The 16,357-nt window shown below is 47.2% G+C and overlaps 2 protein-coding genes across 3 annotated transcripts in view; both read left to right on the forward strand.

Moving 5' to 3' along the window:
- The window catches only part of UBE2B (ubiquitin conjugating enzyme E2 B), a 32,732-nt gene extending 22,497 nt beyond the window's left edge, over window positions 1-10,235 (forward strand). The window contains exons 1-7 of one of the 2 annotated variants that reach the window (XM_051631057.1): window positions 1,721-1,735; window positions 2,044-2,144; window positions 5,453-5,533; window positions 6,275-6,300; window positions 7,352-7,441; window positions 8,790-8,878; window positions 9,663-10,235. In XM_051631057.1, the coding sequence (XP_051487017.1) occupies window positions 2,101-2,144; window positions 5,453-5,533; window positions 6,275-6,300; window positions 7,352-7,441; window positions 8,790-8,878; window positions 9,663-9,791 (459 nt within the window). In that variant the 5' untranslated portion in view covers window positions 1,721-1,735; window positions 2,044-2,100 and the 3' untranslated portion in view covers window positions 9,792-10,235. Of the gene's footprint in view, window positions 1-1,720; window positions 1,736-2,043; window positions 2,145-5,452; window positions 5,534-6,274; window positions 6,301-7,351; window positions 7,442-8,789; window positions 8,879-9,662 lie in introns of those variants that run through there. The other variant, XM_051631058.1, reaches the window with a different exon arrangement.
- A 3,288-nt stretch (window positions 10,236-13,523) lies between these two features.
- Window positions 13,524-16,357, forward strand: part of JADE2 (jade family PHD finger 2) — a 113,724-nt gene continuing 110,890 nt past the window's right edge. The window contains exon 1 of the mRNA XM_051631580.1: window positions 13,524-13,561. The gene's annotated coding sequence lies outside the window, so the exon portion shown is untranslated. The remainder of the gene's footprint in view (window positions 13,562-16,357) is intronic.

A 16,357-nucleotide genomic window follows, 5' to 3' on the forward strand; every position in this document is an offset into this window, starting at 1 on the left:
TAGCTTCTTGTCAGGAGAAGAGGGTATGTTGAGGAGGTCCGTACAGGGGTTCTTTTTTTTTCCTGAGTCTGGTATTTTTTAAAAACTTGTGGTGGGGTTGGAGTCAGTAACAGGCCCAAAGGAGACCTGGGGACTCTCCAGGATGAGCTGGGGATTGGGTACATTGAAGTAAAGCCCTTAATAAGATGTAGGGATTCAGAGACTGCTTCTAGCTCTGCTTCTTTGTGGATTAAATAAACTCCTTGTTAGTGTGACTCCACTTGCGCCTCTATTGGAGGGTTAGCAGATAATTTCTTTGCCGTGTGACCTGGTGGATTATCTTGGTTCCCCAATTCTTTGGGAAGAAGGATCGTCCCTCCTGAGGAGCAGCATGGCACCTGGCATGGCTGAGTCTCCCCGTGTGGCTCCTCAGCAACTGGGCAATCAGTGAGAACAAAACCAGTTTCTAACAGGTGACTTGGCTTACTCATTTCCCTAATTTTGGAGTCTGGGGCTCGGCTGACATTAATATAAATAACTCTTCCCAGAGGGACACTGCAGCATGGGAGAGTGACCTGGAAAAAAGGCTGCTAGGAGAATAGATTGTTTTAACAGAGAAGCAAGTAGTTTGCTTTCACTGTTAGTTCTCAAGCTTCTCATCTTATGGGACAAAGTTGCCTTAGAAATGTTTTGGTTTTCCAAAATGCAATAGAAATGTAGTGTTTACTCAAGATGAAAACAGAATGACTTAGCTACCATTTTATTTAATGGCATCCCCCATCAAATACCATTTTGGCAGAAAATGCAGGGACAAAAGCTGAACTTGGATCAACTGTTTGATAAGGAAGTTGTTATATCTATTTCAGTACTATTGAAGAAGTCTGTAGAAGGAAAGCTTTCACTAGACTGCACACTTTGTAAGGATTTGCCCTAGTTTTTGAAGCACTCTTACAGTGGAACGTTTTAACAGTGGCACAGAAAAAAACCCCAACAAACTCCAGTTGCCAAATTACAAAGTTCTGTTGCTTCCACCTGGCCCTGGGAGTCAGTGGTACATGATGAGCTGAAAACATACAAACCATAATGAAATTAAACACCAGTGGCAGTGGTTGGTTGGTGCAGATTTTGAGACATTAAACCACCTTAGCAAGGGCAGAGTCTCGGAGTCGACACAGCAGGGACTTCACTTTAAAACCTGTACAACCAACAGAGCAGAAAGTGCAGTTGGTTCTTCAGATCAACTGAAAACCAAAGCTTTATATTTATTAATAAAATGTACCAGCCACGCCTGAGGAACTGCCAGGTGGGATTGAAAAGAAAACGTTCCATTAGGGAAGGTCAACATATAGTTAGTTCCCCGGTGGTGTCAGAGGAGGGGAAATCCTGTCCCTGTTAAGTTGGTGTTGATAAGGTTCCTGAGCCAGGTGGGAACAATGCAGGGTTTGGGATATAACTGGGGTGGCACCTGCTGTTCTGGGCTGGGAGTCGCAGTGTTGCCGTGCAGGGGGGAGCGGGGAGCGAGGGCGCGGCGAGCTAATTAATAACGTTGTTAAGCCGGCGTTAATCACCGGCGCAGGCCCGAGCTTGCACTTTTCCAGCCTGCCTTCTCCGTCGCGGATTGGCTGCGGCTGAGCGGAGGCTGGGGGCAGGCAGCGGGGCCGCGGGGCCGGCGGGAGCGGGAGGCTGCGGGGCCGCGGCAGCCGCGCGGGGCCGGCGGGAGCGGGAGGCTGCGGGGCCGGGAAGCGCCGCGGGGCCGGTGGGAGCGGGAGGCTGCGGGGCCGGGAAGCGCCGCGGGGCGGGAAGCAGCGGGAGGCCGCGGGGCCGGTGGGAGCGGGAGGCTGCGGGGCCGGGAAGCGGGGCGGGAAGCAGCGGGAGGCTGCGGGGCCGGGAAGCGGGGCGGGAAGCAGCGGGAGGCCGCGGGGCCGGTGGGAGCGGGAGGCTGCGGGGCCGGGAAGCGGGGCGGGAAGCAGCGGGAGGCTGCGGGGCCGGGAAGCGCCGCCCGCGCCGCGCCCCGCCTGGCCCGGCCCCCGCGGAGGGAGACGCCACTGCGGCTTGTTTGTGCAGCCGGCGGAGGGAGGCGGCGGCGGCGCTGCGGCCCGGACTCTTTTCCCCGCGGCCATCATGTCCACCCCGGCGCGGCGCAGGCTGATGCGCGACTTCAAGAGGTGAGCGCGGCCCGCCGCCAGCCTCCCCTCCCGGCGGGGGCCCGCGGCCGAGGGCTGGGGTCGGGCTGGCAGCGGGGGAAGCGCTGACGGGCTGCGGGCCTGACCCGGGGCTGCCTGAGGGGCGCGGGGCTCGGGCCGCCCCGCTGAGGGGAGGGGGCTCGTCCCCCTGGGCAGCGGCACCGGGCGGGCGGCCTGTCCCCGGGCTGCCCTCCCGGCCCCGCGTCCCTCTGCCGGGGGTCGCTCTGCCGGGGTCCCGCCGGGCAGGGCCGGCTTTGTTCGTGCCCGCCTCGCCCGGGCAGCGGCGGCGTCTGGGGATAAAAGTTGAGGCGGAGGCTGCGGAACGGGAGCAGCCCCGGCCTGGGAACCGCCCGGCTCGGGGCAGCCCCCCGGGTTTACGGGAGGTTGAGGGCAGGTGGGGCGGCCCCGCGGGTGCCCGGGTCCTGGAAGGGCCCGGCGGGGCAGAGCTGGCCCGGGCGGGGGGTTCGTGCCCTCCTGCCCCCGCTGCCCTCTCCTCGCACAAGGTGTTGAACAACCGAAGGTGTTTGGCCCTGAACGCCGCGGGCTTTAGGCGCGTTTGAACCTCGCAGGGCCGATGGTCTCTGAAAATAAGCACAATTGGAGAGGGACACCTGAAAACGAAGTGCAGAGTTAGCAGGCACTTCGTGAGCCAGTATGTAATAAAAGCCAAAAATACCCTTTAATGTTTCTGTGAGCGTGCTGTTCTCTCCAAGGTTTTCAATCATGAGGAGTCTTTTGTATAATGTATACAAACTGCCAAAGAAGCAGTTATTAGTTGCACTCTTAAATGTTAATGAGTGAGCCACAGACTCTAGAATAATTTATTTCCAGCCTGACATGTAAACACACTTGGAGAGCGCGGACAAAAGGTGTGCATGGGGTGGTGTTTTTGTAAGCTTTGCAATGTGTTTTATGATTTCTCTGGACTGGAGCCTCCTGTCAGTTGTTGGAGGTGAGTCAGCTTGGATAGTGTCTCTTTTTTTAGCAGAGCTACCTTATACCAAGGATCTGAAAACACATCAGTAAACAGTTGATGAGTTTTGGAGTGGTTTAGTGGCTGCAGTGGTAAAAGTCTGATCAGTGAATCTACAAAAAGTTGGGCATTTTGAAATATGGAGCCAACCTCTTGTGTTTGGGTGTTGGTGCTTGCTAAGCGGGTGTTGCTTGATTCCTGTTCAAATTAAAACAGGATATTCACTCTTTTTTATTGTATTTGGCTGCACGGATGACACGAACCAGTTATTTTTTCAGGGTGAGGAGCTACGGAATTTTTCAGGATTGCAATCAGACATGTTTTTTGTACGCTTCTATGATCTTACAAGGACTGGTTTAATAATTCTGGAATTTAAGGTGGAGAGAAGACTTTAAAGCAGTGGAAAAGTATAACCAAATACAAAATAAATTAAATGTATTTATCAAATATATGACAACTTAAATACCCCAAAACTTATGCAGCTTTTTCATGTCGGGTTTTTTTACTCTTCTTTCCCTACCATAAGCTATGCATTTGTTTAGCCTGATGTTACTTGCACCTCATACTGAAAAAGCAGAGCATGTGCTGTGAATTCTGATTGACTTCAGTAAATAAAACTCCTTTTGCATACTGTGATTGTCAAGGGCTGTGACAGGAGAACAAATCAACAGTTCTTATATCTCCTCTAATGTGTTTGACTAAACCACAAGAAGAATAAGCTAATTGTTTGGGGGTTGTTTGTTTGTTTGTTTGTTTTCTTGCTGCTGGAAAAGGGGCTACAAATCCTGCGTTTTCCCTGGCTGTTAAGGATTTCCAGTCCTTGCTCGGATCAGTCTCACTTCCAGTCCTTGCCACCACCAAATATTTGGTAGTTAGACCCTTTGGCAGCAGATTGCACATGAGCTTTTAAATTGATCTAAAAACCAAAGCCATCCTGCAGATGCATTGGTGAGGCTTGATGCTCAGGCACTGCTGCTGGCCTGCAGCTTGGCTGGCCTGTAGGAAGAAGTCCCATTCCTGCTCTTCCTGACCAAAATAGTAGGTGGTTTATGCTGTTGATCCTGAACTGCGTGTGCTTGGAAAGCAAGGATGTAAACAGAACTGAGAGGAGACCTGAGCTGCAAGCAGAGGGAGCCCTGCCTCTGGGCTGCCTCTCCAGGGCCACCTCCTTGCTCAGCGTCCACGTGTGCGTCTGCTTTGATCTCGGGCTCGGGCAGTGCGAGTGCAGGACAACGTGCAGGCTGTGTCCCAGTGTCAGCTCTGCATAAATCTGCATTTGCACCCCCATATTTAGTTAGCATTTGGCCCTTGGTCTTCAGGGCTTTGGGTGGTGACTTGCTGGTAACAGTGCACTGGGATGTGGTCAGACCTCGAGTTAGTGCTGAAGAATTGCTTTTGAAGCAAGGGCAGTCACTTCATTGTCTTTATTCTTGCATAACTCAAGAGGCTGAGTAGGTGGGGTGGGCAGGAGCTGTCCCTGAAGGGGTTTGATCCGGCGAATGCTCATCAGGTGGTTGGGACTTAATGTGTTTCACGCTTTAGAGTCTCGGATGCTTTTTGAACAGAAACACTGGTCTGCAGAGGATGGGCAGGAGGAGGGTCTGTGGATCCTGTTCTTTGGTTGCAATACATATATTCTGTATGGTCCAGGTTTATGTGGCTTTCAGTACATAACGTGCTTTTCCCTGGGCCATGGATTAAGGAGCTAAAAAGAATTTAAAATGCTTCAAGATATACCGTAGAGGTAAACACATGTTGAACTGGTAAGAGGGATCAATATGCAGGTTTTCCCCTCACTCCCTTCTGAAGCAATCACCTTGCCAGTCAAAACAGGCTTATTCCAAATTTAGCTGCATTGCACACATGGATCCGGGGTTTGCAGGAAGAGCTCTGCTAACAGCCCCTTGCACTTAGTCCCCTCAAGTGTGCTGTCTGAGTGCCACTGGCTGGAGTTCAGCTCCTGTTTGTAATTTGTTCTCTTCGTTGTGGCAGCCAGCAGCAATTGCTCTTTCCTAGTTCACTGTGTAGCACTGTAAATCCCAGCTGCACGTGGTGCTTTAAACTATTCTTAGAGTTAATGCTTTGCTCCCTGAACACTTAATCTAACCTGTTGGGCCATTGTAGTGTGTTGGTGTTACAGGTGAGAAAACCTTGACATGTTTCTCTCTTGGGGTGTTGATAATCTGCGTGGAATGCTTCATGTATTCTCTGATTTGGAGTGAAAAAATATTGACAAACTCTGGATATTACTGTTAAATTAGACTTGCAGTTGGAATTATTTATTTAAGCCTTGTTATTCTGTGTTTGTAATTCTTAGATTGCAAGAAGACCCTCCTGTGGGTGTCAGTGGTGCACCATCTGAGAATAACATCATGCAATGGAATGCAGTTATATTTGGGTAAGAGTTTTTGATCACTATAAAATTCTGTATCAAAAGGCTAAATATGACAAAATGTGAGTTTTATTTTTACAATTATTCTCTTATTTTATGTACATACAGTCAGGAGACTTAGAAAAATGACCAAGTGTGCTGTTGTGGAAAAAATCTGGTTTTAGGGGTAAAGAAAAAGAAAGCAGGAAAGAAAAATGAAAAATTTCTTCCTTTTTTGTTGTTTGTTTGTTGAATAAAGCTTGCATATGGCTTAATAAATAGGTTAGACTGTGTAAGAGTTTGGTTATGAAAAAGCAGGCTTCCTCTTGGAAGGACAGAAGAGCTGCATGTTCTTGGCCATTAAATCCAGATGTGTTAGTGGTGATTGGATTGATTCCCAGCTGAGGGAGGCACAGGTTCTGTCTAGGAAGTGACATTACATATCCTACAGAGCAGGAACTGGCTCAGTGTCCTTCCATAAAACTGAGCTATCCTTGCTAGTAATTTGCTTGTTAATTCCAGTGTAGTCACGTAATGGCCCATGTATTGGTTGGGATGATGGTCAAGTAGGTAACTCCACCTGCAAACTGACTATGGGAAAGTGTCTCAGATGTGACAGAGATCTTGGAGGTTGCCTCTGGATACATCTCTAAATATTTACTTTATTGCCTGTACTTACATCTTGGGAAGAAGATAAGCATTCATTGTGCATGTTTCAAAATAGGTAATTATCATTTTTAACTGGAGTTTGTTTTTAAATCTTTTCAGGCCAGAAGGAACACCTTTTGAAGATGGTAAGCAGCTAGCTCCTATATCCTGTCCTTCTGACAAATATTGCCAGTATTAACACTGTTCTGCTTTGAAAAAGTAATAGATGTTACCTGTATAAAATTTGGAACAAACTGAGTAAGCAAGTGAAGGATTAAGGTCTTGTTGGCTGTAAAAAGACATGTTTTGGTATAAGCAATGTCTTGGCATACATGGTTGATGGTCAGAGTGCTGCAAAGCCATGGTGCTATCAAGACTTGTTTGTACCCACACAGTAGAGCTTTTAGTGGGGGAAGCTGGTCTCCTGCTGCCAGATGTTTTCCCATCTCCACAGCTGAGCTTTACAAGCCCATGTGCTTTTCTGGTTCCATCTTTGTGGCATGTTTGATTCATCTCTGTTCTAATGAAGAACAGGTGAAAAATCCTGAATTGTTCTGAATATAGAACACAGGGGGAGGGAATACCAAATTTGTACATAAACATGAAAGTTGGTGTGTAATGAACCTCCCTTAGGCATATGAGGAATAATGAGTTTAATAATTATAGTATTATTGCAGTAATTGGCAGCAGATGGGTTTTTCTCTGCATTAGGTTGGAGGAGTTAGAGTAAATTATTCACTGATCCATAAGAAAGGTTTTCAGTGAATCAGTTGTGAACTCCAAAGACTGAGATTGCTGGTGATGAAATTCCAGTGTTTCTGTGCTGGCACCACCAGTGCCTTCATAATGAAACACCTTAAAGTCACTGAAGTCCATGGAACTGAGATGTTGGGTCACAGAAAAAGGGGAGGGTGGTGTGATAATTGCTGCTGGCTCCAGCTGCCTTTGCCATGTATACAGTGAGTCTCCTCTCCAGCCCTGCTGCTGGGCTGGGTTTGTCACTGTCACCAAGTCATGGTTCCATAGCTCCATTATCACTTGAAATACAGGAAAATAAACCAGACTCAGTGTTGTTTGTTTAGATAATGGTGAGAAGAAATATTGATCATGGAGCACATAACCTAACTTATTGTCTATGTTCCTCAAGGTTTCATTTTGTTGTGAATTATCTGATTGTATTTCTGTTTGTTTGTACAGGTACTTTTAAACTAGTAATAGAATTTTCAGAAGAATATCCAAATAAGCCTCCAACCGTTAGGTTTTTATCAAAAATGTTCCATCCAAATGGTGAGTAATTTTTATTTAGCCATAATACCCATTAAATATGCTGGTGTGGTCATGTATTCTGTGTAGCTCCAGAAGGCTTTAACAGCTCTCCATCTCTGTTCATTGCCACCTCCTAAGTAGATGCCTGGGACAGCAACTGCTTGATGAAAAATTAAGAATGATGATGCCATTAAGGAGCAGCTCTGTCTCTTCCTAATCAATATCTAGCCTCAGTAGCAAAGCCTGTGAGCATTTTCAGCTGCAGCTGCACTTAGACTGGCTTAAAGAGGCACTTCAGGTTGCAGATTCCTGCCCTCTTCCATTAAGCAATTGTGTTTGTGCAGCCACCATGTGAATTGGAGGAGGGAGCTGATTGTGCCAAATGTTACTTTATTTCTGTCGGGAGAGATTTCAGCCCAGTCTGTGCCTTGGCTGGGCTCACTGGACCAACCAGTACAGCACAAGGAGGAGGTGGGGGTATAGAGGAGGAGGAGGCTCACCTCAACCCAGTGATGGGGACAGCCTGGTGAGGGAGTGCCACAGTTCCTGCTCCAACACTTGGCTTGGATCCAGTTGCTCTTGCATGCAGAAAACACAAACTATGCCTTTTGGTTTCCAGGCCCCTCTGTAGCAAAGTGATGTAGGTTCAATTTGAGCATTGAAGCATAAGCCCAATCCAGCATTTCCTGTAGAGCAGAGGTGACTCAGTTCTGTGACTCCTTAGGCTTCAGGAGAAGGTGCAGGCCATGTGCCTCTGACAGGGGGGTTGAAATTTGGGGGTTTTATTGATCAGAACAAGTGAGAAGACAAGGATGTGGGAGCTGGAGTGGCAGATCAGTTCATACAGGCTCTTCAAGTAAGTCTACTGGCAGGTATCCAGACAGGAGCAGGATTCCAGGCAGACTTGTCAGTGTTTTCTGCCTTCGTGCAGAATATATGGAAGCAGGACCAGAGCTCCCTGCATTCAGTGTGTGTTTGTCCAGACTGGGAGATCCTGGGCTGCTGCAGTGGGTTCCACTCTTGCAGTAAATGTCTCACTGCTCTCTGGCAGCCCTCACTTCTGTGTGTGTCTGGGCGAGTCACACAAGAGGAGCAGGAAACCAAATCTGACAGTTCCTGTGCTAGTGCCTTCATCTTTAGACCTTCCTTCTTTCCCCCTTCAATGTTCCTTTGCTTCCAGTAGATCTCCTTCAAAACACAGACATCAAACTACAGGGAATTGTAAGACCTAACTGCTGTTCTCTTTCCTAAAGCATTAATTTAAGCACAGTCTGCATTGGAACAGTCACTCTGCCTTGAACAGCATGTAATGGACAAACAAGAAATTAAATCTGATAGTTTCTAAGTGAGACCTGTGTTGTGTTTGCAGTTTATGCAGATGGCAGCATATGTTTAGATATTCTACAGAATCGCTGGAGTCCAACATACGATGTTTCCTCGATTTTAACTTCAATTCAGGTAACTTTGCATCTATTTTAGCAAATAATTATGCTGCATGTTTGCATAATTAGTCTCTACTCCAGAATACACAGCTCGGGGATGGGACAGCAGGTGTCTGTATCAAGGGGGACTTCACACATTCCTTCAGCTAAGCAGTAGCTTTTTAGATCAAGTAAAGGCTATGGTGCTGAGCTGTGTCATGACTAAATTGGAGCTAGAAAGCTGCCATTGGATATTATTTAGAGGAAAGGAGTTAACTGATTTGGATTCTTTTTTAACAGTTTTTAGTCAGGATAGGGCATCAGATGTAGAAATTTGCCTAGTGCTTGAAGCACTAACCTTGCCTTAGGAAGTCCTCAAGGAGGCAATGCTGCTGAAACCTGCTTTACTTGCAATCAGTAAAAATGGCCTGGCACAGCAAAAATAGACTTCTTTTTTTTTCTTCCTCTCCTGTGTGATTGTTTCTACAATGAAGTTTTGTGGCAGGCACCTTAAAGCCCCTCTTTGGTCCTGAATAGAAGTGTAATTACCAAATAATCATCTACTGTGAATTGGCACAAAGGACCATGCTAGGTTTGTGAAACAAGAAGTGTCTGCAGTGCTCATACTCCTGCAGTGTGTAAGTTGGGGTTCACTGGATTAATTATGGTCCCTAACCATAGTTTAACTGTTGTTTTTTAAATCGGGCTCCTCCGAGTCCCGTCTCCCTCCTGAAACGCAGGTGGTTTGAAAACTGTGAAGGTGATTTTTCCCTGATTTACAGTGTGTTGGTTGGTCTCACGTTGTTTTCCCCTCTTCACAGTCTCTGCTGGATGAACCGAACCCCAACAGCCCAGCCAACAGTCAGGCAGCACAGCTCTACCAGGAGAACAAGCGGGAATACGAGAAGAGAGTTTCAGCCATTGTTGAACAGAGTTGGAACGACTCGTAACAGCTGCTCTGTGACTCCCCATCCTCCTCCTCATCATCATGTACCATTTAACCCTCAATAAGAAAGGCTACCCGAAATTTCAAGTGCCACAGTTCTAAGAATTTGCATAAAAACTCATTTGCAACCAAAATTAAGCCCTCCAGTTTAGGAAACTTAAAAGCTTGTGTATCTTGATTAACGTACTTTTTATTGCATGGTATGAACTAAGTTATTGCTGCATAAATTTGTAATATATCCTGTTTGTATTTTTTTTGTTCCAAGTGTATAATGTTGGTGTGGAGTTTTCATGACAGAATATACACATTTTGTAAATCTGTACTTTTTCAAATATTGGATGCCTTATTTTTGAATTCTTTAGATTTTTAAATTGGAGAAAAGCACTTAAAGTTTTTATATATAAATATTTCATGTAAACTGTTAAATACATAACCTTAGTGTAAGACATTCTGCTCTCCCTCTGTATCTCTTTCAAAGGGCTCATTTTTAGTTCTTTTTTTGGTGCATCCTAATTATACCATGCACTTTACAAACAGAAAATCAATTCATGATGTAACTGTCTTCACTGGACGTCTCTGCTTCTGCACCAGAGCTTAACTTGATTCTGCCTCCTCAGTTGTATGAGGAAGAGAAGTGTTGGTACCTGCCAACTAAAACAGGGAATGTGTCACTGTTGTGCTGAAGGTCCAAGTTTGCAGAGCTGCAAACAGGACCCGGAGGCCCAGGCTTGATGATCATGTATTCTGGTAACTTGTATTTTTCAGGGAGATTGTATTTTACCAATTTGTAAAATGTTGTTGTCTAAATCTGTTGTGTATTCCCATACTGATACTGTAATAGAGTTTGGAATCCCTCCTGAAGAGGTGTCCCATTAGTTTCCCTTGGGGGGCAGGGGAAAGTTAATCAGTACCAGCAGGGAACACACTTGCAGCTGCAGTGGCCTCACTCTGTGGAACTGGGCTGTGTACCACATGGTTCAGGTCTCCTGGCTGCATCATGAAGGTTCCACATACCCTAAAATTCCCAGTTTCAAAGAAGTTTGGTTTTCTAACTTGCAATTCATACTGTTTTGACCACACTAAAGAATTCAGGCTTTTATTCTTTTCTCCCAGCAACAAAATTGTAATCCCTTTGTCACAATTTCAACCACCATGATGGATATTAAACCCCTGGATCTCGTATCAAAATAGAGCTTGGCCTTGCCCAAAATGCAATGGAAGTTTATTTCAGCTAGAAGAGGAAACCTGGTTTATTTGCAATAGTCATTACTGAAGGTTATCTTTGTTAATGCAGTGAAACAGGAACATCAGTTGACACCTCATACCTGCTTCTGAAATTGTTCTGTAGTTTATGGGAGCAGCACTAGAGTTCAGAAATGCAACCAGAATGCACGTCAGCCTGTTCTGTGTTAGTTACTTGTGGAGCAAAACTTGCACCTTAGATAAGATTGCCCTAAAACTACTCACAAACACCACTGCTGATTAATACTAGACTGCAGTCCTGGTAAGTCAGTCTGCTTTCCTTCAGTCACTGAATTGGCGTTTAAAAATTCTCCGGCCTGTGCCTCGTTGCTGCCAGAAACCCTGAAGGCTCCAGCCCTTTGACTTTGGTCATAAAACCACAGGCACGCCGGCGGGCAGGGTTACACCGCTTCGAGCAGCGTCGGTGCGAAGATGGTTGTTCACAGACAGTAAACAGCGGCCTGTTTCTTCATCTAAACTTGCACGATTTGTTTTAATGTCGCCTCCCGTGCAGTGTTTGTTTCTTCGGCGCGTGAGAGGCGCTGCCCGTTAGAGCCCGCCTGCGTCTGGCTGTGGCGGAGCAGCCAGGGAGGGGCTGGCAGAGCCGAGGAGACGCGTGTGTGTGTGTGTCTGTGTGTGTGTGTGTGTGCCAGGCCGGGCGGAGCGCTCCGGGGGGCTCCACCGGCTGCACCGGCCCCGTGAGCCCGGGCTCCATGGGGCGCCGGCCGCCGCCGGAAGGCCCCGCCCGCGCCGCTCTGCCCGCGCCTCGCCTGCCCCGGAGGAGCGGGGGGGCCGCGCATGCGCATTGCGAGGCGCGGCTGAGGCGGGCGCGGGGCGGCCCGGCCCGGCCCGGGACAGGCAGCCCCGGGCTGGGGGTGCCGGGCGGGCCGCGGCTGTTGGCAGCGCCCTGGCACGGCTGGGTGGCCTGCGGGTGTCCCGGCAGCTGCCAAGGGCCGCTCGGAAATGGCGGGGGCAGCGCGGGCTGGGCTCCGGCTGTGGCAGCGCGTGTGGGAGCTCGGGGGGACGCGCCCTGGGGCGCGGGGCGGGCCCTGAGCGCTGCGGCTGGGCCGCCCCAGGCCGCGCTGCCGGAGCAGCGGGGAGCGAGCGTGGATGAGGGCAGATCCTGCCGGGTCCCGCCACGTGGGCAGCGAGCAGGGGGTCCAGGGAAGCTGAAGGACAAGAAGGTTGCAGTGTGTCGACTCGGAAGAGCACAGTTCCCTCATTTAATCGTGCGCCCTTCAGGTTTGTGGTGCTGACGTTACTCGTAAGAAGCGTCAGACACTGCAGTGCTGGTACTGCTTCCTGCACATCTCGGTTCCCTGAAGATGTCTCCTCCAAATACGGTCCCAAGCCACAAAAACAGGACTCGGATCTTCACAAATGTGATTAATTTCACTGCTGTGAGTCGTCCCGCTGGGATACTTCACCATAGTGCAGATAAACGTGTGTAATTGCAGAACTGAGGCCTTGGGCTGTGAGAAGTGAAGAAACCACAGCTTGAAGGGATGTATCTGCAGCTCCTTGTGGGAGGTTTTGTGTTAATAGTTAATTCAGTGTATCAAGCAAATAAAACTAAATATTTAAAGATTAGGAGGTCTCTGATAAAAAGTTTGCAAGAAACAAGGAAGATTCCATGATCACTACAGTGGCATTCAGTTCTTCCAAATCTAATGGGTAGGATAACATAGGAAGAGAATAAAATACTTTGTTGAGCACATCAGGATTCCATGAGAATTGCAGTCCATGTATATCAAAATGCAGAGCAGATGAAGAGCCTCATCTGGCCAGACATCCCTACCTCGCGTTCTCACTTGAGCGTTTCGCAGTTTGTGGAGCCTGTCCCAGGCACACTCCATGATTTCTTCATTTAGAGTTGTTTTTTTGGAAGAGTAAAAGAGGTAATCAGCAGACAATCTGCTGTCCTGTGTGAGCTGGCACGTGGTGTTCTCCACCTCTCCTTGGATGGGGCTCCACAGCCCAGGAGACAAGGATCAGCTGGTTGGACTGCAAGTGGGACACGAGTGACCAAAGACCCCACATGAGGAGACAGGTGTTCGTTGTCAGCAGCCCCAGCTCTGGCATTCTGTTCAATATGTTGTTTAAGTCACTGAATAAAACAATTATCTGGCCTTCTCTCCCTGATCTTGTTAATCTTTCTAACAGAAGAGCTTCGACAGAGTACAGATATGTCCCACCTGTAGCACTGGAGTATTCCTCTGGAAAGGAAGAGCTGTGGGTTCAAAGTTCCTCAGGCAAGATACAAGCTCAGGCCTCTGATTGCTGTGAAAGTGTAGAAAAAGAGGACAATGCCTCCTCCTGCTGAGTGTTGAACACTCTGGTGTTGACCCAGGTAGCCCAGAGAACTTGGGGCACTCTCCTGCAGCCCCTGTGTCCCTCTGCTCGTGCTGGTGGTGACTTAAGGGTCCTTCCCAGGGCACTCAGCACCTTCAGAAGATGTTCACCCAGCTGTTGTAGTAGTCACTGTGCTTGGATCCAGCCCTTGGGCCACACAAACACCCTGTAGCTGAAGTGGTGAGTGACTCAGAAGGTTTGTTTTTCTGTCATAAAAGCTTTTGGGATAAAACCAGTACAAAGCTAGGAGACCTAAGAGGAATTGTGTGCTATTGTATGCGTGGGAATTGTTTTGCTGAACATGAGTCTTCTTCACAGGTAGCCTCTAGAAATCCCTTCATATTTAAAGGAGAATGGTGTAAGAGGCAGAAAAAAAGGAGCTAAAGCTAAAAAAAAATAGACATAAGAATGAAAAAAGAAAATCCATTAAGCCCCTCTGCTGCTCTGCCTTTGCTGTGCATTCAAAGGACAGAAGCTGTCATGTTTGGAAAGAATATACCTTGGATTGTGTGTGTGTAGATGGAAGAGGAGAGAGCTTTTTCAGTTGATGACTATAGAGACTTCAAATAATTAGTTACTAGTATTGAAAATACTTTAGGAGTTGGGTTTGGGGTTTTTTTTGCTTAGCATTGTTACTGTGCCTTGAGTTTGTCTCAGACTGCAGCTACCATCAGAGAACAAAAAACATGCAGAACTTTTTAGTCTCTGATAATGACTGTAATTAGCATCACAAGCTATGGAAATTGCAATATTCCCTAAAGGTTTCTTGTCATCCTCCCATGTTTCTGCACCAAACCCAAAGATTTTTGAGACAAGGTATCTTCTGTATGTGGTGCTGTCCCACTAACGTAATGTCCCAGCCTCCGTGGCTGGCAGAACCCATTCCTAATGCCTGTGTCAGAGTCATATTTCGGAGCTGGTTTGTGTGAAAGCTGAATCCTGCCAGAAAGTAAACATGCTGCTCTTGAACAGTTCTTGTTCAGCTTCCAAACTGGAGCTTTTCTCTTTATGGTCTGGTCAGAGCCTGTAGCGTGGGATTCTCCAAGCTAGTGAAAATGTTAGCACAAGGAAGTGAGTTTTCAAAATCCCAGTATGTGAATGTTTTAATCAGGAATTCAGTGATGTCATAAAATAAATTATTTTTGCCCTTAACCGTGTGCCCAGGCCGGGTCAAGCCTCAGTATAAAGGCAGTATTATGGTGTGATGGTGCTGAGTGATTTATGGGAGACCTCGCTGCGGAGGCCTGAGCCCCGAAGGTGGGCAGAGCTCACCTACCCCAGCCTCCACCTGCAGCATGGGGTAATCAGTCCTCAACCCCTGGAACTGAAAAGATCTTGTGTTTCTGTCCCTGTTTTTCAGCTGGGGTCATTAACTGCCGTGTCTGATTCATTTCTGAGCTGAATAATGTTGACAGCTGCCAATTTGGTACACATACCATAGGCTGAGCTGGGGAGCCACAAAGCTGGCAGGGGTAGAGAGCTCCAGCAGGGGCTCTACCTGGCACCCCTGCAGCTCAGGCTGGAAGGGGAACCTAAACACAGATTCATCAGAGAACTAGTTGGTCCAAGTAAGGTCATTCCCACTGTCTGAAACCCACGTTCCTTTTTATCCCATGCAAACCTTTGCTTACAAATTAGTGAACCCATCCATGTTCTTGTCAAAGCTCTGAGTTGATCTTCAAACTGCTCAGTCTCAGTGTCAGATTGTTAATAACACTGTTGCCATCACAATTCTTTCTGTTCTGATAATTTTCAAGTTTATTGGGGTGTGAAGAGAAGATCATGGGTTCAGGGTTTTGTCTAGAATTCTGCCATAGAAGTACAATCTCCAGTAAATGTAAATATTCATATTTTTATTACTTCATGTTACTGTTATCATGATGGGAATAGAAGGATTTAGATCTGAAATATGGCACTTCACCCAGACTGAGAGGCAAATTGTCTTCAATGAGTGACCAAAACTGGGAAGAAGGCAGAAATGCCATCTCTGTTGAATTAATTATGAACCACACAGCTCTTGCTATTATCTGTTTACACATTATTGGCCTTGTGATGTGCTGGTGAGAGATTTCCTTTCACTGTCTGGTCCAAACGTACGTTAAGCCCAATTTCATTAAAAAGGCTGCTTGCTTTCCTTGTTGAAAGGGTCATTGTGTTAGTTATTACAGTGTTTTCTTTGTGCTCACTTCCCCCAAATTCCAGTAACTGTTTTGTAGAAAAGTTTGAAAGTGAACTTTTGATGCCTGTGAAAGCTGCTTCATTGACTTTATTGACTCCAGAGCCTGAAGTTCTTTATCCACAGAGATCTTTAAAGGGACACTAAAAAGTTTCAGCCAAAGCTTATAGAATTTGGTACTTATGGTTAAGTATTATAGACCCAATGCTGTTCCCATGGAGACCTAAAGGAATTTTTCCATTGAATTAAATGGTAGCAAAGCACCCCCTTTATTAAGTGGGAAAAGGAGTAGACTGGAGGGCTCAATTTGTTGTTCCCAGTTTTGTTTGCATGCTTACTCTTCTATATAAAGAAAAAAAGGAGAAATTATAGGTATTTGCATCACGATTCATCTGCTCCAAGCTAGCTGTGTTTGTAGATGGGGGGGGGTGTGGTTGCAGTGTGATAACCCACCAGGCACAGGCAGAGTTCTCTTTGTGTTGCCCATTGCTGGTTCTTTCCCTGGAAACTGGGATGTGAGGAGAGTGTTTCAGTCCCCACATCTCCTTCCTGGGGGAGCTCAGTGGTGGTGCAGCTGGGGCCTGGTAGCAGGTGGGCTTAGTGCCTCCCCATTGTGGGTTGTGTGCCCACTGTTCTGGAGGGCACTTTTGAATGTAAATGTGTTAGAAGACTAGCTTGTTAGCAGTGAAATTCCAGTGGTTTACTAACACACAAAGAAATCCCAGGTATACTCACAGTGACAAAGAGGTTTTTCTATTCAGGAAGTTTGGGATGTTGCTCAAGGGGTTGTTGGAAGCCCC

This window comes from Apus apus, chromosome 13, assembly GCF_020740795.1.
Source record: "Apus apus isolate bApuApu2 chromosome 13, bApuApu2.pri.cur, whole genome shotgun sequence".
Classification (NCBI taxonomy): domain Eukaryota; kingdom Metazoa; phylum Chordata; class Aves; order Apodiformes; family Apodidae; genus Apus; species Apus apus.